This window comes from Sinohyriopsis cumingii, chromosome 2 (genome assembly GCF_028554795.1).
Source record: "Sinohyriopsis cumingii isolate HCF-2022 chromosome 2, ASM2855479v2, whole genome shotgun sequence".
In the NCBI taxonomy this organism is placed as follows: Eukaryota; Metazoa; Mollusca; class Bivalvia; order Unionida; family Unionidae; genus Sinohyriopsis; species Sinohyriopsis cumingii.
Genome location: NC_142962.1, coordinates 101583523 through 101606909, shown reverse-complemented (window position 1 = coordinate 101606909; position 23387 = coordinate 101583523). Strand labels below are relative to the sequence as shown.

Genomic DNA, 23387 nt, shown 5'->3' with positions numbered 1-23387 from the left:
AGTGATAACAATCTATCTATAGATCAAGCCATTTGATGTGACGCACTTTGTTTAAAACTGCTAACTTCACAGCCAGTCAAAACAGGTATTCGAGTGATAAAATGGCAGCCATTACATCGGTCAAAGAGCACAGAAAGTGTTGAAACATTGAAGATGTTCAACTTTAGCACTGATGACATTTTGACAATATTATATAATATATGTTCCCTTTGAACATAATTCCATAGCAAACAGGTACTCCATCAATAGTAGCTATTGGAAAAGGTGTGGCTAAATTACTCAGCAGCAAAGCAAATGGTACCCGCTTTTAATTGCTAAGAAGTCTTGTTTTTATATATAAAAAAATGTTTTATTTCTACATTGCTTTCTGTAGTCTAGATGAAAGCTACATCTTGCAATCTACCCGCACGAACATTACTAAATTAGCACTTTGTGTGAGTAGAAACAACCCTATCTTAAGTGACAAAATACGGTGAATATGTAACTCCATCCAATGTTATGTTGGATTGTTTGAATTTAATTTGGATGATGCTCACGTTATGTTGACTAATGATGTTAAATATAAAAATAACCATATGGACATGATTCGGAGATGTTAGCAGTTTGACAAATATAACACTGGTCTACAGATTTTCAGAGTTAAAATGTGATATTTATTATGGATTTTGACGTGCTGACTTCAAATATGACACTTAAAAAAGTAATTGGCTACTGTTTCTAAAATATTTAAGTTTTTAGATTTTATATCTATGCGTATTGTGTTGATAGTAGAGATTTAATAATAAATTTTAAACCAAGGTCTTTTCAGGTGTTTATGGTTGATTTATATGATAATATTTCACCTGCCCTGATTATGTAACACTATAAAGAACAGCAAAAGAGTTATACTAATTAAATTTACTATGAAACAAACGGCATACATACATATACATACATACATACATTGTTTAGTTCTTGTTCAGCGTCTACTTGGCGCTTCTTGGCTTGTCTCTTGTATTCATGTAATGGAGCATTTCTTGTCACTGTCCAGCAATAGTCTGCAAGCATTGATGGGCTCTATTTGCCCGAACAGCGTTTCTCCATTGTTAAAATGTCCTGGTGGTACCGCTCGACGTGATTGTCGCTCACTGCTCCGCAGTTCGGTGGAAACAAAATCTAGATGAGATTGCAAACAATGTATCTTTAGTGACATGTTGCAACCACGTATGTTTTGAGGAGGTTTTCCACCAACTCCCTCTGGTTATCTGCCTGGTTGTTTCCGAGAAAATCTGTTGCCACTAACTTTAAGGCTTTTCATGCCGTCTTTTCCTGCCAATCAGTGAACTGTCGAATGCATCATTTCGAAGAAGTTCACTAATTTGAGGACCAACAAAGACACCTTCCTTTTAGTTTCACTTAACCTTGGAAATTTTCCACGGAAGTACTTAAAGCTGCATGTGTTTTCTCCATGGCCTTGATAAAGGTCTTTATCAGACCCAGCTTGATGTGCAAGGGTGGTAACAAAGTCTTTTTTATTCATTAAGTGGTGGATGCTGAATATCTTTCCTCCCAGGATACAATGACTGTCGGAATGGACGATCTCTCTTGATGTAGTGGGAATCTCTCGCACGACTATCCCATTCGGAGACAAAACAGCAGCACTTTGTGTATCCAGTCTGCAGACCAAGCATGAGAGCGAAAACATTCAAATCGCCACAAAACTGCCACTGAACATCAAACATGGTTATATTTTATGCACCTCAAACGTTGCTTCATGTTTTCATAAGTTTCCTTCATATGGACTGCAAGACCAACTAGAAATGACTGCAAAACATTGCCATTATGCAGCAAAACAGATTTAAGACTGGTCTTCGATAAATCAATGAGCAATCTCAACTCATCTGGATCATAAACGATGTTGAGAGCTGCCATCACACCAACGATTGTATTGCAGGCTACAAGATCACCTTCCATGGTTAAGAATGAGACAAAATCCTTCTGACGGTCACGGAACATGAAAACCCTAACATCACCTGCCAGGAGATTCCACTGCTGTAGTCTGGAGCCCAACAGCTCTGCTTTACTCTTGGATAGTTCCATATTCCTGACAAGGTCATTCAGTTCACCTTGTATTATGAGATGTGCTTCAGAGGAGGTGAATGGGAGAAAATATGGATCATGTAACATCGATGGTTTAGGACTACAAGTTACTTCTTCATCTTTTGGGCATAGCGTGCAAAATCAGTGTTTTGTGCAACATACACAACATATTGCCATCATGCACTTTGTTGAGTGTTTTCGTTGAAGTTCTATGTGCTGTACCTCTTATTTCCAGTATCATGCGATGGTGCAGCACTCTGGTGGGGAAGATTACCACTCTTATGTTTTGTTGCCGGATCGTGCCTGCTAGCTCTGCGTGGGTCATAACGTTAGACTCCAAAGAGCTATCGTTACCTTCCTAGTTCTCTGAATTACACCTGCTTAGTGTTAAAACATAAGCTCAGATGCGAGTTGGTCTAAAAGGCTGGGCTGGCTATTTGACATCTGGTCATTGAGAAAATGTGAAACCAGCGCCAGATGGAAGTGTGTCCGAAACATAACGGCAATACTTGAGTCGTCCTGGGTGACGAAACCGGCATTTCAATTACTGCAGATTGGTGTTTGGTATATCTTGGTAGACAGCCTTTGTCTGTTCATTCTTCGGTGTTCGTTGATTTTGGATTCTGGCCCTGCAGATCATTGGAAAAGCATTAGACATCAGCATAGTCAGCGTATGCCAATTCGTTTTCTTCGAGTTTTATTCTTTTAATGGTGATACAGCACAGTTTGTTTGACAATCGTATGACTAGCGACCATTTGCGCTTTCGTGCCGCTGCTCAAAACAATCGTGCATCACATACTGGCGGTGCTGGGCACAATGACTTCGTGTCAACTTAGATTGAGAAATGTGATACTATGCAGCTGTTTTTGTCCTATGGTGCTTGGGTTAATAGTAAAGACCAGGGTTTCAAGGTTCTCTTTGTTCCTTGCGTGCGGCGTAGAGAGCGGAACAGCTCGAGTTTGCTTCCTTATCGCTGGTGATGATATTTGAGTTTACATGCTCTATACTCAGTAAGTGAACAAAGCTGCATGACTTCACACATGACCGAAGGCGGATTTGACCTTCTAATACTTGATTTTGGCCCCATTGATGGTCATTATCCCTACCGAGAAGAAACCTGCATATACCACTGAAATCACTGAAACATAAAACATTCAAACGGAAATGTCTTTTGTACTCTGTTATCCTCTTCATAGGTGCCAGCTTCAAGTTCCGTGTCATTTGGGGCCATGTAAATGCTACCAAGAAGGAAGTAATCTAGCTTGCTTTCGGGGTGTCGGAGTAATGAGTTGTCAGAGTGGGTGTGTTCTCTGCTCGGCCACCATTTGTAAATGAAACATCTATTCTGTCCCCACTATCAGTCTACATATTTCGGTTTGTGAGTCTATAGTTGTCCAAAACATTCACTTGAACGCTTTCATTAAACCCCGGTTAGTTTCTCTGACTTGTGTTAAGTTGTCAACTTTGTGTTTCCTTGAATGATCAAAAGCTTAAACTTTGTGGTCCCATATACCATTACGGACTGAATGCTATTAGTGGTTGACACTATATTTGTACATATTACTGGCGTTGGTTTTCGACAAACATCTGCCGTCAGGTTGAGCTATTCTCTCACACTGAAGTTGTTGCATGATATCTCGTTGTTAAGCTTGTCGAAGCTATTTGGCCTGAAAAGGCAAACAGCACCGGTGTAAGAATCCTTCTCACTTGGTAGTATACATGAAGCGGATGAAAGATGCGTGGCTTCTCGAACGGTTGTGCAGTTTCAGCAGTCCAAGATGTCCCAATTCGTGGTCGCATATCGAGGTGGAACATTCACATGGTTTTCGCAAATCTTCCTCCTGCTGTCTGAGGTTCCAGAGAACCAATTACCCATGATGTTCTTCCACTCGACGAAATGCAGCATGTACTTATCAGCTTTATCAATAAATTTGGTACGGAACGATACTTCATTCTACACTTATATTTCGTGGCTGAGCAACTTTTCGTGGATTTGCGCAAATCACTGGTGTTGTTAAAAACTCTACCGGTGATATAGTTCGCGTAGCTGTTAAATCGAGACGTCTGTGGTAATGTCATCGCCGTGTGGCTGATATTGATAATGCAAGCTGTAATGGACAATCTTCTAGATGAACCAGTATATCTAGAAGAGATGATCAACACTGTCTCAAATACATCCTTAACCTTAGCGCTTCTGGTGATTTTGTACGGACCAGAATGGTACAACATTTCGTCTGCACGTGGTAACAATAAATTTGTTGTGTATCCGTGAAATCATCAAATATTTTGGATAGGCATTGTAACATACATATGTTCAAAATTTGATTCAGGCTGCCATTAGTGCATCGACTATAGACTACAACGAGGCAGAGGGGTGAATCAACATAACGAATACATTGCAAGACAATAATCTTCTTTTTAATCCATGGCTACCCAGACTCTTTGGGTTCGAAGACATCGAGGTTTACGTAAGAGGCATAACTTAACACCAACTCCGTGTGGCTATGTCCCGCGGCTCTATGTCCACCTTTATCAAATAAACACAACTGGAAGTATTCATAATTGGAAAACAGTACACTGAGAACTATGGGTACAATCATGTTGTCCCTTATGGTAAACCACATTTGCGCGGATTACATACAGGTGGCACTAATGAGCTATTGACCCGTATTTTAGATAAAAATAACACAAGTTAATATGATGGAGTTCGCTATCACCATCGAAATTAAGCGACCAGAGCAAAGGAAAAATTCGTGATGAATATACATGGTCCTGGCTTTTTCAGTACTCAAGCTGCGTACATCTGCGTACATCTTTTACTTCTTTAACTTCCACCGGATTCGTGGTGACGAAACATGGACATTTTGTCAATCGGTGTAAAGGGTATCTTAATGGCATATACTGGTAGTATTGCCATTCCAATTAATGTTTCACACGAAAGACTTACATCTAAGAGTTTATGTTTGCCGCCGCAGTCTATTACAATCTTTGCATAACAATACAAATTATGAATGACTAAAAATGTAAATAATTTATATTTATATAATAGCTTTAAAGTTATTTTTGTTGTCAGTCTCAAACATTTTACAAATTATTATCCCGAGTTAACCAGTGAGTAAAGTAAATATCTTAGAATGAGAAAGTTATATTATCCTTTTAGTCGACTTCGTCGCACGGTATTTTTAAAATGTCGTAATCTCTATTTTTTTTTCTGTATCCCGTATCGCACGACTGTTGCACTATGTGTTATCAACTTTTTCAGTCCTCTACTCTAGTGGAAGAAATGTACGTGGACGATTCGGTAAGTTACAATTCTTGCTGCCTTTTCCCATATATATATATATATATATATATATATATATATATATATATATATATATATATATATATATATATATATATATATATATATATATAGAGAGAGAGAGAGAGAGAGAGAGAGAGAGAGAGAGAGAGAGAGTGCAATGGTACTTTAATTTACGTCACATTGAACCTTTTCACCCAGATTAATTCCCTGCATCACACCTGCGTCTCTTTATCATATATTACCATCACTAACTGATTTACAAGTATAAATATAAGTCCGATGAGGATGACATCCGTGACCTATGAAAGCCCATTACACATAAACAGTATCTTGTCATTTCTAAGCTTTTAATACTAAATAGTTCACTATTTCCTTTTTGGCTAGATGTATGTTTTCTTACTAATTTGATAGGTTCCTAGTTCTGTAAGTGTGCAAACTATGAGTAACAGTGAAGTTTCCTCATGGACTAAAAGACTGATCGGAAGTGTTGGAGGATGTATTACTGCAGATTCAAGACGCAAACTTCTACTGACGTACCTTCAAAGGCAGGAGGCTGGGACATCAAAACAAGTAAGTATTTAATTTCCTAAATCTTTCAATTGCAGAACATTCTGTTCATTTTTCCGTCCATTAAGATTATGCCTGATAAAAGTTTGCAAATGGATTCATTCTGGAAAAAAACACGTACATATTCAGATATATGGGATAATTCTTTGATTTACGCTCTGTAATCATAGCAAACTCTTACAATGGTTAATAAAATTGAAATTATGTGCCTCACATGTTACCATTGCACCACCAAAAAAGGTGGAATACATTCGATATATGACAGCGATTGCGTGCTATTTAAAAGGCAATTAAGAAAGTTCGACGATATTGTTGAGGGTAAGGAAAGAACACATACAGAAAGTAAGCTGTCACCCTTTCCTGAATGGAAATTTGGATATAGTAACTTCAAGTAACATATTAATCAGCGTGTTCTATGAACTTTGCAAATTATGTGGAATGATAACGTCACAAACAAATTTAGGAGTAACAAACCATTTTTTAACAGTGGCACACTTCATATAGGGATTCGCAGAAAGGACAGAACAGTGTATCGACGCCCATGCTGTGAGACAGACTTTGTTTGCTATGAAGTCTATAAGAAGCTCCTTGATAACAAACACATAAAGGATTAGACTAGTTTTAAAGAGTGCGCTTCTATCACACATTTTGGACAAATGTTTGAAATATTTTCTCTTCTTTTCAGCTTTAATATTTCATTCTGTATAATTGTTTGTGGAATTTTAACAGAGTTTCATTTTATTCTTTATGTTACAAAAATATTGTTTACGGGTATTAGGAAGGTTTTATCTTCATAAAGTTTCTTTTCCAGTTTGTACCATTGCATGTCAGTACTACGCTTGCCTTGATGTGCGGTACATTAGAACATACTTATCTTTGTATATATTTTGATGTGACTAATACCACATGGATTTTTGTCCGAAGAGATGATTACTTTCCTTCACGCTTTTACTATAACAATTCAGTTAAATGTTCCTTACTCTAACCTGATCAAGGTTGATCTCAAGACAACCGTGTTGGTGGAAATGTTGTGAACAGTCTCATACAAAATTATGTATATGGTGCCACCACAACTCCAGATGACCTGACAGAGTGAACTATATCACATCAAACAGCAATTCCACTTGAGATTCAATGTGAAAAATGATGTTAGTATCATATCTTGTATTGGCTGGAATGATAGTTGCTCTTTGAATTACAATTTGTAAACAAAATCATCTCCTAAATATTACTGATCACCGATTTGTGCAATATTACATCAAATAGCGTCTGAGACTATTTTTCAGCAATTGATAGGTTAAAGCTGGGAGTCCGAATTAAATGAAATGCTGAAAATCATTTGTTCTTTATTATGTTTAGATTCATTGCGTTCAACATAAAAGTATCTGATAAACAGGATCTCCAATGATTTAATATTAAATTAATCAAACGTATTGAATAATTTCATATTCTTTTCGCAAAGGCTCTCAAAAGACTGAAATTTATTCAACTTGTTTCCTACGTTCAATATCTTTTGAGCAACTCTACTTATCGCATGGTATTTTTTATTGTACATTGATCTGTCATATTGTAAACTCCTGGTATCAACTCAGTTACCTGGCCTGAATGCATGATATAATCCAAGTGTAATGTATTATAACTGTAATATCGCATACCATCTGTAACTGTCATATTGAACGGCGTATGTCAGGAAAACATGACTAAACAGAGAAATTATAAAACAAGACATGCAATTAAGCGTTACCATTTTGAGATAAAGATCATAATTCAAATTCATTGAAGAGAAACACTCAGATTATATGACTATTCTCATTTTAAAACCAAACGCTGGTGACAAGAAATGTAGTAATGATATGTGGGGGTGAGGAATGGTTAATCTTCACATCTTCGTCAATCTGTTTGGTGATAATTGCAATAAATCTTTAAATGCACTATAAAAACAGTAAACTTTCCTTGTAAAAAACGTTTTGTAAATAACCTCTATTTATAACGACGTTACCTATTCCATATGGGTATATATAAATATATTTATATTTATTTATTTATTTATTTATTGTGTGTGTGTGTGTGTGTGTGGTTGTGAGTGTGTGTTATCTTGATTGAACAGATACCACCCACAGCGTAATTAACGAATTAATCTTCTCTTCACAGTCCTATTGTTGTTTTCAATTTCCTAACAAGGAAGCTGGAATTGAAATATATGTTAAACGTTATTCCCGAGGCTGTCCTCGGAGTGTACAGCCTAGAATGACCTCTTCTGTAACTTTACTGCTAAGACTACTGCCAATGACCAATCGAGAAACTTAATTTATATTCGGAATCGGTGACGTCCTGTGACGTTGAGGAGACGTGACCTTGTCATTTGACTGACCTATACATATTGTCAGTAATATTGTCTACGAACTATATTAGACCCAATCAGCATTAATGCAGAACTAACGGAAACGCTTTGAAAATTTAATATGATAACTTCTGTAGTCCCAGTGACTTATAGCAGCCTGTATTACTTTCGTGTTCTTTCTATAACTAATACATATCGTTGCTTGTTATATCTGCATTGGCATATATTGTCTAATACCGGTGCATATCACCTGCCTAGATTTTAATATATCCCTTGCCGTATGATCATGATATCTATTGCCGAGGCAGGTACGAACCATATCACTTGCCATTATGGCGTTGAATTTCAGTTTGTTTACTGACATTCATTTTATCTAATGATCTATGACTTTGTTTTCCGGAAAAGCCATTCGGACAGACTTTCTACTCAGTGAAGTTTGGCGTTCAACTCGTTTCATTCAATTTCAGTGCTTAACACTGTTTCTTACAAAGTGGTCTATTTATCACCAGCCTCTGCCATTGTCTTCAAGAGTAGACGAAATACCACTTTAGGAAGTTTCCACATTAATTCTAAATCACATTAGTTGTTTCGCAGAATGCAAAGATGAATAATCTCTACGCAACCTACTAAAGACATACCCACTTAATAAGGAGCGTAAGATTAGTTATCTGTGAATTATTAGCATGCGGTCAAAAGACATACTGGACCCCAAGAAAAGTGAAGTGTTCAATACAGTAATGCAAATAAATAAGAAACGGTAGAACGCGATGTTCATGAAATGGAGCATACCAACATTTGGAAATTTAAATTTAAATAACATCTTTGAAGAGAAGCTCTACTTATTTGGTAGCCTGCTCTGCAATATGTTTCCTAGTGAATGTGTCTATTTATACCTTATATCATTGTCTAATTAAGTTGTTCAAACTAAGTAAACCCATTTCTATATTGTCAATATGTCTTTAAAAGTTTGATACCATCTACTCCGATTGACACATTACTAACGTCTTCTCTGAAGCAAATAATTACTAATTTTCATTTTTAAACCAAATCTTAAATTCCTAATCTTCTCTATTAATACAAGAAAATTATTTATATTCCAACATTTCCTAGAAGTTACATTGGAAACAATGAAATTTTTATCATAGATGCTATTACTGGATTTTATCTCGGATTCTTGAAATAAATAAAACAAATATTAACGCGGAAGCAAAACTGCTTATTGGTAAAATAGTCCGTTCAAAGCTTCTTATGGTAAAACATAAATGATTATGACTTTATTTAATTTGGTAACAATACTAAACAGAATGAGTGTAATGCATTCTGACAAAAATCTGACATTCTTCCACTTACTCTCAGCCGGTGGGACACCGATAACTAATAACTCAGAAACATTCCATGAAGAATATATAAAGCTGCAACATTTGCCACCATTTACGAGCTGGGACGATGGTTTCTCTTAGCGACGGGTGTCCTTCCATGTGCTTTACATAAAGGACAGCCTTCCCTGCATTTGGTGAAAAGAATTGAACATGATTTCTTAATATGGAAAAGAGAAATTACAATAACAAGATAATGAAGGAATTAATTGTGGATGATGGAATCATATTATGATAATAAAATGAAGTACTGAATCAACAATAAAGATTTGTATGACAAACTTTATTTATTAAAGTAAACTAATTGTGATGTACAAAGAAATGAGCACGTATTCATGCATTATACAAAATTACAATTGATGCGAAAAACTCTTGTGACTGTAACTTGACCTGTCTTGTGTGTTGAGAACTGAGAAACATGGCAAACGTAACCAGTCCTGGCTCTGTTGGATCTACTGTTGAGTTACACAAGTTCCTTTTTAAAGATTTGGTGGATTTATATATAGAACTATACATTTTCGATATGAAAATAGATCTTTGTTTTCCGTCTTCAAGAATAATCACAGGTATTGCAAATGAAGATATAAGACGATTTATAAGAACATAAGAAATAGAGACGAATTTCATTACTAGATGTGGACTACAACATAACATAGCTTCAAAGCGTATAAAAAGGTTCGTCCATCAATTATAAGTGATGCTTAACAAGGTTTTGTCAAAGGAACATTTATTAATTTTATGAACTTCCCCGTTTGCCCTGCTCTTATTAACGGATATTGAGAAATCGTTTGACTGACAAAAGTTACCTTTTATTTTTGTAAATGCTCTGAAATATTCTAGTTTAATGGATTCCTTTATTAGTGGTTCAGAGTATGTTGCAACAAGTCCAAAAGCAAGAGTCATAAACAATGGTTACCTTTCTCATGTATTTCAAATACAGCGAATGTGTCGCCAAGTTCACCCATTATTCCATACTTAAACATCGTTGGCAAATTTATTATTTCCACTGAATTGATCATAGGAATAGAATTTGTCTTTATATAACTCAAGAACAGAAATACTACTCGCCATCGGATTTTGTGTCACTCTCTGGTTTACATATTATGTACCAAATTCTAAAGCTTTCTGGATGCCAAAGAAAATTCGACAGAAGAAAACATATGCCCAGACATTGTAATAATCTGGTCTATCTCTTCCTTTCTAGTTTTAGTAATATTTTTCTTTGAACGTAGATGATATTTTAGCATTAGATTATGCAAACAAGTTGAAAGAAGATAAAAGCTTCTGGGCTGTTGGATGAGGAGAAATATGTTCCTCTTTTGAAAAAAAAACTTTTGTTAAATCAATGGTTATGCAAAAAAAAGAATATGAATTTATTCTCAACGTTGCCTAACATCCATATATATATATATATATCTTGGTACAAAGTAATTAAATTTCGTATTTACGAATGGTATGACCGAAAGGGTAGAAATAGATAAACGTACAGCCCCATCTACGAATGGTGGCAAAGATATAGTTCGCATTGGTTCTTTTACTCAGTTTATGCAGGTCACTTTAATCAAACGTCTTATCGCAAGTAGAGATGGACTGTGCCAGAATAAGGTCACAAAGAAAGAGAATGAATCTCCTATCAGACTCGACTATTTACAATTCATTCAGATGTTGGGAAATACAATTGCTTTATTCATTCATGTGATTTGTAAACTGTTTAAATGGAAAGCATTAACTATTTCAGTTGACTCAAAACTCTTCTCTTATGACGATGTTGATGGTTTCCACTCATAAATAAAGGCATTCATAGAGTTAACTCTTTACAAAGTGTTTTCACAGTATTGAAAGTTTATTTACTTTGTCCTCGGCGTCTTTTTTGCAGTTGCTGAATAATTTCTGGAACTAAATTCCAGCACAAATGAAATACTGGACAACAACATAAAATAAAATTGATTCAGCTAGATCGGAAAGTGAGAATGAATACGTTTTCCAGTGATAAGATTATATAGACCTATACTTGACCTCAGGTATCAATTAGCATTTTCAATAAATAAATAATTACCTATTGGAAAATATCCTTCTAAAAACTTCTTAATGTTTACAAATTAAAATGTGCAGAGCATCTAATCATATTACCGTCTATCAAAATTATCGTTACCAGCTCTGATCTATGATGACGATTCTATTATGCATTATATGTTAAATATCTGATGGAAATTTGCAAATGTATACATTCAGGAAAAACTCAAAGAATAAGATTCGTGGAACTGTAATCAAGGTAAAACCTATTGATAACATTGAAGTTAAATGTCTCTATTGTTACCATCAGACAATCGACTTTCAGAACGGTAACATACATTATGTGCACTCCGACAAAACCTGATATACTGATATATTGTAACGGTAATTCAGAAAGTTCTATTATATTTATGAATGTACTTAAATAGCAAATTCAGCAAACAAAGATGCCCTACAGGCACATATTCGTAATTGAAAATGCGCATAGCACCTTGAAATAATATATGTATAACCTTATTCTATAACCTTCACATATGTGGAGGAAAAATACTACAAGCATATTCTAGAACATCAACCCGATCTTTGTAAAGTGGCATTCCTGCTACAGAGCAAATCGCTGAGATCATGTGTATTGCATATGTGAAAGGAAACAAATACATAATCAATACAAACATTTTGAAAGGTTTACCTCGATCAAAGTGAATATTTTCCCAGGGTTCGTACTCAGTAGAAGACATTCTTGTCGAGTCTATCGACGTACACCCTGTGGGACCGAAAGTAACTGACGTCGATTAAGTAAGGAAGCTCTTCGACATTGCACCAGGAGAGAAAACCTTGACTTTTTGTTTAAACAAACTTAATATTAGTATTTTAGAAATGTAATATTTTACCTCTATGGTTTAATGTCTATTTCTTTGAAATAATGTTAACGGATTTAAAATTTAACCGTTATCTTTTAGGACTTAATTATATATGTTATTGGAATGGTTTATCTACCTAAGGTTTTACTTTATAAAAATAAAATTCATTGATATCTTTAGAACTTTATTAATAATTGGCACGATATTACCATGATAGTGCGTACTTTTTAAACTGCTCACATGCAAACATAATCGACTGTAGTACATACTGTCATGTCTAAACATGAATGCAATCTCTTCTGATTTTTACCAAAGAAATTCACATTTCCTTACTCCGACTAAATACGTTTTGACTCTGGAAAACCACTGCACATATTAATTAAACATTCACATGAAGCAGGTGTGTCGTTTAAAATGCTAGCACTTAATATATAAAGAATATCCTAATAATAGATTTATATAGAAAGAGACAAGAACCATCTGTATATGCCATTATAACTTACTTATTGCTCCGTTTCGGTTCTATGGGTTAATTTTGTCTTAATCTTTTATAATCGCTAAATCCCTGTATTATCAAATTTATTATCAAATGGTTTGTATGCGTGATATAAGAACAGAGTAGTTTGTTGTAACTGTAATATCACATATTCTGTAACAATAATATCGCACAGTTGGACAAATATGAGAGAGAGAGAGAGAGAAGGGGGGAGTGAAACCAGCATAAAAATTACTAAAAGTTTGAACAACGAGTGAAGTGAAAAACTCCAAAAATATAAACATTTAACAAAAGGGCCGGGAACAAATAACGTGTTAAAGGGATGAGGAAAAGAGGGTCAAGAGTTACTGCTCTCATACCAATATATGCAAAAACAGTAGCAATTGTTACACCTTTTTATTAAGCGTTATAACTATTCACTTAATGGTAACTGCGACAATTTCTCAAGCAATTTTGTCCATATACATCTGACTTTATATGATTTTTTTTCTCAAAAGGTCTTCCAATTTAGGTTGTATTTTCTGGATGTTTTGTATTGGCAGTGGAACATTTTTATCTACTATCTCTGTGTCAACCAAACAATAGGTAGTAGTGAAAAAATACTGGAATTGTACTCCACATGCAACGTTTTAGGTAATAAACAACATGCGCTAGGGTCTAACTCAAAAGAGGAACACTCTACATGCGACTATTGTAGGTCTTTGTGGTGGTCAGTTTCTAACTGCCAGCCAACACCAAAATAGAGACGCTTGGTGTCTAAAGTATAACACGTTATACTTGTGCCGACGGGGAACAACAGCGTGTACATGGATTCCCTGAGAAGAGACAGTTCCATGTGGAAGCAAATGTTGTAACAAATACAATCCCAGTGATACAGAGACTGGATTTGATCTGTTTGAAATGCAGGGCCTGTACTATTGCCACCCACCGACTATGCAATAACTATGAAGTGGTGGACCAAGCAGACAAGAAGCAAAGGTTAGAAATAGAATTTGAAAGGTCAATTGTGAGCTCTGGAGAGAGCACAGTCTGATACTGCGCCACACGCAATTGACGATATCGAACTGAAAACGGCGACTAACGTCCATTTAGATAAAGCTTGTGTACCAAAGCATAGCATTGTTCAATCAAGAGTGGAACAAGCGAGGGATCACAAGTGCACAGAATCCATGGCATGAACGCATTGCTGAGAAAGTGGCAGATAACCGAGAACAAATACGATGTTTTGCTAAAAGCGATACTTCCAGTCAGGGTCATACAGGTATCTCCACCGAAACCAGTTCTTGGGCGGCAGGCCGGGCAACTTTTGGAGATACGGAGGCGCCTAGAGCAGCCCCCAACACCAGCCACCTATATTAGCCCACAGGCGAGAATTAGCCTCACTATCAGAGATCCCAAGGCGCCGTTCTATCCGTTCTACATCCAACCGACGACCACCCCAAACACACCAGCAGGCTAAGGACGATACAGATGCGAGCTCCGATTTAGCGGTGTTCAGATTCTGATCAAGGTGTCCTACATAGCCGAGCTTTATTGATGTGCCTAATTGACTAGGGTCTGTATAAAAAATACTTACGCATGTGTTAACAATATAACTGTGGACTGTACATTGGAAATAAAGTGTGAGCGTTGCTTGGAGTATAATATTGTTCTGGAACTAATGCGAATTATTGAAAGGAGTTCTGGACAACACCATTCTGAAATAATCATCGAGGACCACGCAATATATTGTCCTGGCGTATGCGCAAAGACTCAGAGGACCGTGCAACAACAGGACGTACTTCAAGCACCAGTTCCATCAGGGCTAGTACAATAGCTAATCTATTCGGACTGCGAGCCATTAACTGTGCTTCTAGAAAGGCCTAACAATAAGTCCCACTCTAGAAAACTTCACTAAGATAACCATGAAACCGTCCATCCGTCTGCGGATTCTGCTCCGTAGTCATCCTCCGTGACTGTAAAACCAGTCCGCGAGTGTAATACACGGTAGCCAACCATATCCAGAGCCTAAAGGCTGATATTGTAGACACCCTCGAGATTTTAGCCCACTAACATTTGACCATTTCGAGCCGACAACAGCTGTAACCTTAAGCTGGGAATAAGACCAGAAACAAAATCAAAGTACCTTTCGTATTCCAGAACGCGCGAGGCCACGACGGTCACCCGTTGAAGGATGGGAAGGGTATCAACGCCATTTGCAAGAACATTGCGAAGTATATGGCATTGTCCCTGGACCAGTTCCAGTTCCTTGTCAGTCTCTTGTTTGGCAACGAATGGCAGGCAAAATTAACCGCTATCCCCATAGACAATGACCTTCCCGGAAGTGCGGCTTTCCTCTACCAGCGTTTCACTGTTTACAAGCTGCGAGGACGGTCTACCGGCTATAAAAAGCTGGTGCCAAACATGTTGCTTGCTCTACCAGCGAAACGTCTACCTCAACACCAGTGTCGGGATGCGTATTGTCAAGGTACACCGAACAATAGAATTCGCACAGATCCCTTAGATCAAATCCTACATCCGGAACGACACAGACCAGATGCACAAAGCAACAAGTTTTATCTAGTATGAGTACAATTTTTGGCCTGTGTCTAAATCTTCGGTAGCAATGTGTTATATAATAGAGGATGGCTATTCCGTACACATAATATGTGCGCAGGCATACACGAGAGAAAGCAGATGACGTGTCGGTTGGATTACTGGCTGATTGGACATGGGCTTGTGCATGAGCACAGACAAGAATCCGCCAAGCCGAAAATTTGGTGCTGCGTTCGGTACTTCGGATGGTGCTGCGATCGGTGCCGACAGCGATAAAGCGTTCCATACTGATTACAATTTCGAGTTTTGTGTCTCCTAGAGAGCTGCGATCTTTAACTATTCTAAGTCGATGGGTGGGTATGCGATAATCTCCGCTGCTAGTGGAGAGAACACTGCATCATATTGAAAATAGAGATGACTAGCAGGCTGCGAAAAGGAGGCCCGATCGATGTGTTGTCGTTATGTCAACAGTGATTCAAAGGGAAACAATCATATTTGGATCAGAGTTTGCTTGGTAAACCATGCACGTTTATACAACCTCATTTCAGCTACGTCCACGGATATTAGGACATGTTCCAAAGATTTCTTATCCGTTTCAGCTGCAACCATTTCAGACAGACAGTCAAGCTGTTTAGAGACGTTATCAAGTGATTTCAGGGAAGAGGGAAATTTGGGAATTAGCCCCACCAGGTCCTCGATATCGATGTCACCTATCAACCCAACGTCACGTACGCAATCTACTACGCATCCTATCAAATAATTACGAGACAAAAGAGATCAGAGAGGTGAAGGTCATCGGATGACACGACATATAACACAGGTTGAACCACCACATAAGTGCCAAACAGAAAGGAAAATATTCAATATCGGAATAACTTTTACAGTAAAAGAGGGCCAGCCACTACGTCTGGTCTAGAAGTCTCTTTCTGCAGCGTTATACTTCCGCATACGCTAATATTTGCGTGTTGACTAGTGTAGGCGAGCTCAGTAACAGCCGTTTCCTTGTGTCGTCGAGAATGAACAGCAACTAAATATTTTCAAACCTAACTGGAAATGGATAAACCGGTGTGTTGGATATATAGGTTGAACAGGCCACGATCAAATGGTTTTCCCCCGGCGTCTGGCTCCTACCGCTCATATTACTTGATATTTTACTGAAGGAGGCTACGTTCTTTATATGCTACTACTCCTTCTGTCTCGCCAGTTCGTGCACACGAAACATTCGTATTAGCTTCGTCTATCTGACTTAGATTCTAGTATAAATTAGGAACTAAACTAAACTCATAACTGCTCCAGTTCTGTCTGAATATACACCACACGGATAAGGTGTCTTCTCTAGCACAATGGGAATTTCAGTAAACACAGTCTACTTAGGACGCGCTCAAAGCATTACTCATACCTAAGCAGCGCACGAAAAATCTGCCTGCGGAAGGACTCATGACAGGCGTTCTCCCTTTCATACAGCTAGCCCTCGATATACTCAATCAAGAAATTACGACTTGTGCAGCGAGAAAGTTAAAAGTGGTGGTCGACGCTATGGCTGGGAACTTTGACATGAATACGAATAAGGTTGTTGACTTGTCGGTTCCGGTGGTCCCTCAAATTGTAGGGACCAAGTACTACGTTATTTATGAGATTATTCCCGTCATGGTCTTGATCTGGGGTTTTCTATGAAAAGCTCATTGAATATAAATACGAACAAAATCTCTTTTCTTCGGTGACTAGTTTCCATTAGTTGATGAGGGTGTTGGGCCTCATCATTTTGCTCTAGCGGGAACCCTACTATGGCAACTGTTAATGCTCCTAACTTGCAACTGCCTGCTGAGAGCAGGGGTGGGTTGGAGCGATTGCAATCGCAATGCATAGTTTTAATATTGAGAAAACTTTGCTGTACGAAGGTCTCCAGATGACGAGTTTGATGTATCCTTTTCATGGAGCCATGACAGCGACGATCATGGAGTCACCCTTGGCGCGATAGAAATATTAGGCTATGATAAGGTAACAATCGGTGCGACCTTTTATATACCAGTCTTTAAAACATCAGACCACGGTTACGTATTTTATCAGAATGATACCAATCGCAACAAGATTGTCTTGTACCATCAAGGCTATTTATCATATTGATAACTTTGACGATTTAAACGTGTCAGCCAAATCTCAGATCATAATGTATCACCATTCATCTGGGTCATGCACCATAAGAGAGCCCCATATCTCACAAATGAAATCAGGCATCTATGAAACGTTTTGTAGGTTTAGTATACAGTCCACTTTTTAAATAAAATTGTGACGACCGGAGGCCTATGGCTTTTAACGAAACTCTGACGACCAGTGTCCAGTGTTTTTGCATAAAATTGGAACACCATTGGTCCAAGTTTTGTCATAAATATTTGAAGTAGCAGTATCGAGCCTAGGATTTGCAAATAGAGAACTAATATTCATTGACAACACATACGAAATTGAATCACTGATTAATTCAAATTAATGGTCCATCGTACTCACATATATGTCCTACTAATACACCACTCTTAACATGTGCAAGTGATTATGATAGCTTATCTGGATCACTTTCTTTATTAATGCATGAAAACAAAAAACAATAACACAGAGTATATTCTTAAATAGCACACCTTTCTTACTACTAGAATTCAGAGATGTGATCCATTTGTGTCCGATATCATATTAATGAAATACTTCCCGGTGCTTTCTGATATTTGAAACATGGCTAACACCTTAAAAGGGTTAATAAAATTATATAATTGTGTGCCTGAAAAATCACCAATCTAAATCTCTTTTTCTAAATGCAACAGATGAATGCCTTGTTAGGAAATACCACGATTGGGGTAAATCAAAGACATTTTTATGTCCCAAAAAGAGTGTCATGATTGCACACATATTTGTACTTGTCGAATGACCAGTAGATACCTATGCATGTAGATATAAGTGCATATATTTTTAAGAGCACACAGATTGCATTCAAGACTTGATTGAATAAATCTGTTCCCCCACGAAGTTTATCTTCACGTTTTTGTTAATCAGCCAAAACAAAATAGGAGCCGCCTACTGAGAGAAAATATTTCATATAGTATAAACTGATTCAATTATAAAAGTAACTACTGTCTACACCGCTCTCTCCCACGCTCGCTCCCTGCATATGATTTTGTCACTCTGTCGCAGTTCTTGAATCTTCAAGGTTATTACCCATTATAATCAATATATAATTTGAATCTGTGTAGGAATTATATACACTACAGTACGATATGTGTAGGAATTACATACACTACAGTAGGATGTGTGTAAGAATTACATGAAGTATAATAGGGTGTGTGTAGGAATTGCATACACTACAATAGGATGTGTTTAGGAATTGCATACACTACAGTAGGATATGTTTACGAATTGCATACACTACAGTAGTATTTTATTCCTCAGCGTTTTATGCAGTTCAGGTAAAATACTGCGTAACAGGTGAGTAAATTTGAGATTTCATCAATGTTTAATACTGAAATACAAAACAGCAGACATAACAAGCATTGGTAGCTACATGATTAAATACAACAATATTTAAAAGTGTTTCACAAACTAACAGAATGAAAAATATTGATATCTGCGAAAATTAATTCACCTGATAGTAATATAACACAGTCAGACAGACAGCGAAAACTAACCTTGACACATTAACAATAATAGATAATAATAACTGACTGAATTAGCTCAAGGGCATATGGCTGAATTTTTAAGTAAATGCAGCGAGCTGGAAACTATCATTCGCCAAAATATGTTTAGTATTAAATTTATTACCAGCGTAGTACTTCAAGCTGTCCACATTAAAGTTAGAAAAAACCTACTTGATAGATTAACTACCATGTCGTTGCGTATGCACTTTAGAAGAAAACCAGTTCTCAGAATAACATTTAAATACGGCATTGTCGTGTTAAAAGTTCTTGAATTGGCAGCCATGTAACACAGTGGTGAAGACTGTAAACGCCTTAATGCTACACCATATTTGCAAGTGATGTAGTCCATTAAAGCCATAACACACCAAGTCCTAAAGTAGGAAGACGTACTGTCGTGTACGACAACAGATCTGCAGTAGGCCTCCCTCTGTGCATGGTATGTGTATACTTTCGAATTAGATACTCACAGATCTTAGGTACTCATATGGGTGTTGGAGTAAACTTTTGGGCAAAATATTTCTTCACATACATGCATAGATTGAGTAGCATCAAAATATAATGAAATTTAGTTACATAAATAAATACACGATGAAGACTTCAACCTATTCCAACATGTGTTAAAATGTAAAGCCCCTTCAATAAGTATTACAACAAAAAAAATCAATGAAACCATAAAGTTGTGCAGTTTTTATGGCGGTATCAGGCAAGATTTCAATGAATTGTTGAATAACACTGAACTCTACTTGAAGAAAATAACAATTGGGAGAATCCATTTAATAAAGTTCACAATGATTAAATTATACTTCTTATGCAATGGCCGGGACAAGATGCAGAAATGGCTGAGTAATGGTAATCATAGCCTTCTCTTCACCAAGACACACGCAAATATGATGCAGATGATAAGGTACAAATATCTTACAAGGATGAGAAATACATTTATCTCAGTAAAAGCTAGCATAATAGATAGGCTCCGTAAAAATGTCAAAGAAATAGCAGTTACAAGCTTGATTAGATTCGCAGATAGATTTTTGTTCATAGTTCAGTCTCAAGAGGAAAAGAAATTGGTTAAAAAAAAACTGATGGCAAGTTCACTAATATGTTAGAGTCATGCAAACAACATATCTGTGAACGGATGTCTACCCTTTGTAATATATATATATATATATATATATATATATATATATATATATATATATATATATATATATATATATATATATATATATATATATATCTGTGTGTGTGTGTGAGTGTGTGTGTGTGTGTGTTTCGACGATTCAGTTAAATAGCTATATCACCCAAGGTAAACAGTTATTCAAGTCTGAGTCACTCTTACATATGAGATAAAGATTATAAGTATGCTCATTTCTAGCTTCAAACTGAAAAAGCTCAAAATTGACCTTGATTACCACTGCCTGATTCTGTTGCATGAATGTTTCGAGGAGCGTATACATGAATGTGTAGCAAAGTAAAAGCTTCATCTAGATCACTATCATATTATCCCTTATTTAATGCGCGATCCCAGTTTACAAATATTCAGTTTAGAAACGGAATATGTGATTTTATAACATTTTACAGACGACTAAAAGTGAAATTAGATTTTTTCATTATCATGATACCCTATAGGTATGCCAAGCCAAGTATCCAATACGATATTAATGCTGATGGAATTATATAATATGATGGTAGCAACTATGGATCAAAGTCCAGGTCCCAACACATTACAAATATGTGCAACGAGCCATTAAAATCGTTAGAGTGGAGAACGATGTTCAAATTAGATGGTTAGAGAAGAACATTTTCAAATACCCTGATAAAATTGACAAAGGGTCTATCTTAAACGTTATTTAAATGATGCTCTCATTTGATTTGGTCAAGTATTCCACGTGCATGTTACCTTAGTTGTATACCACCTCAGCGTTATCACACGTTGTCATCATCATATTAAATGATACAGACACACTACCAGGTACAGTGATACTGTTTTGACTTAGAATGTTATACAAACTTGCAAAGGTTGTTCTGTTTTAATGCTGTTGGATGTGTGAGTGAAACAATGATGTGTGTGATATAGGTATTGAATTCCTTCAAATATCTTCTCCTCTCCATTTGAAGTTTCGTATTTATTGTAACTTGACATCTAAGCAATCTATGCTCTTTAATATTCTTGACAAGCATGTACAAAGCATGCACGCTAACATAATTAGAATCGGAATGAGAATATATTTACATTTAATTTGTCCATCTAAAGGCAGATAAAAATAATTCATCTTAGGCTATCTTTGTTTGTTACGTTTTGGACTATAATTTACAGTAGCTAAACCCAGTTCTCAAAATTTTCCATTCAATTAGTCAATCATCTTTGCCTTGTTTTCACTGAAGATTTCAATGTTTCTCTCGTGTCTTAAATTCATGAATTCATTATTTTTTTAATTTCTTGGTTTATCTCTTACTATAACTTCTTCAACTTAGTAGTGTGTTGTAATTTTCTGGAGATTTTCAACTTTCTCCATGTAACGTTTCAAGGGAATAATCGAACTTTTTATCCTCGTTCCTTTCGGATGTAACAATTACCTAGCGTTAGGTTATTGTCTGCACTTTCTGTAAATGCATCAAGGGTATGTTTGGCATTAGATGAGGTATTTAATCTCTACTTAACCTGGTCTTAGGCTTTTAGAATAGTATTTCTGTTCTCACAAACAGGTCCGTGTATCGGGGAGATATAGGTAGCTCGTTCATTTCCCTTCTGTTCAATAGCAGATAATATAATGTCAAATAGTTCTTTCTACATTCTGATGCTTTTGAATTTGTTCTCACTAAATATATTTAGGATTTGCTCATCAATTTTTATAAGAATCAGTCGTTTTTAATTTTTGCTGCATCACTTAATTTCTCACTCACGTATATTCAAGTATTGTTAATCGAGTGACCTAGTGTTGTATCTTTTCTTCTACCTTTCCCACAAATTTTTAATGTCTATTTTTTCTTCAAGTTTTAAATGGTCACTGGGACCTAAAATATTCTGTATCTATCATTTTTACGCGCACTTACATAGTTATGACGATACACAGTTTATTAGTTGTGCATCTCTGCAATTTTCAGTAATTGCAGAGAACTTTTGTACGAAACAAAGTGTCATTGAAATATATGTGCTCTGACAGAGACTCAAAGAAATACCAATGAGAACGTTTACTGGAATATTTTTGTTATTGATTTGATTCAGTAAAACATAAAATTGGACTTTTTAAAATGCTCACAAGCAGAGTATGATTTAGAATGTTATGGTTTAGCTCTCTGGACCTTGAATCCTATTTTGTAGATGGTTATAAATATGGTGTTTATCCTTGCAAGGAGTTATTTTAACTTTTGAGTTGTGTTCAAACATTCAACATTAATAATTTTTCGTTGCTCACGATTCGAAATAATTATTTCCTCGTCTTTTTGCATGTACCTTTTGAAATTGTAATAACCATAACATATTAATATAGCCCTTATTTCATTCTAGTTTCTGATATGGTAAATTAGATTGTTTTGAGTATATTCGAAATGTAGGAATGCCCAACAAGAAAATATATTCACTGTAATACAATGGACAGATTACTAATTCTCTTATCGATTGAACTGCTAAAATATATTTCATTTTAAGAAAGTGGTTTTCCTCTTTTGTGCTGTCCTTTTATGTAACAGGATTTCTTTTTGAAACGTTATCATTTCTTGTTTCCTCGCCGAACCTTTAATGTGTTTGTGATACATGAACCCGTTGATAATGCAAAGAACTTTTCATCGTTTACCCTGTTGTCTGTGAACGCGTAATTCATGAAATCATCTATACAGATCGATTTGGCAAAAGCTGATGGTAGTATTTAATCATGTTTCAAACAGTATTGCAAATAACAAATTTACTCAAGAATTTGACACAACTGCCTTGCCATTTGTGATAACTACTGTGAAGAATAATGGAATTGCTATAATAACAGTTTTTTTATATACTTATATGCAATCCAGCTCTTGAAATCATTTCCCCAGCTGGAACTGTTTTCATACTAGCCTCTAGCCGTTTTAAAACTAGATCGTTCCGCATTTCTTTTGCAGGCCTATGAAGCATTAGCTAGTATAGTTTAAACTGTTTGTTTAA

The 23387-nt window shown here is 36.3% G+C and overlaps 1 protein-coding gene across 1 annotated transcript in view; it reads left to right on the top strand.

The window, feature by feature from the left end:
• The first annotated feature begins 5285 nt into the window (after positions 1–5285).
• LOC149805492 (uncharacterized) overlaps positions 5286–23387 on the top strand; it is an 82134-nt gene continuing 64032 nt past the window's right edge. The window contains exons 1-2 of the mRNA XM_089950085.1: positions 5286–5381; positions 5799–5957. Of these exons, the coding sequence (XP_089806211.1) occupies positions 5322–5381; positions 5799–5957 (219 nt within the window). The 5' untranslated portion in view covers positions 5286–5321. The remainder of the gene's footprint in view (positions 5382–5798; positions 5958–23387) is intronic.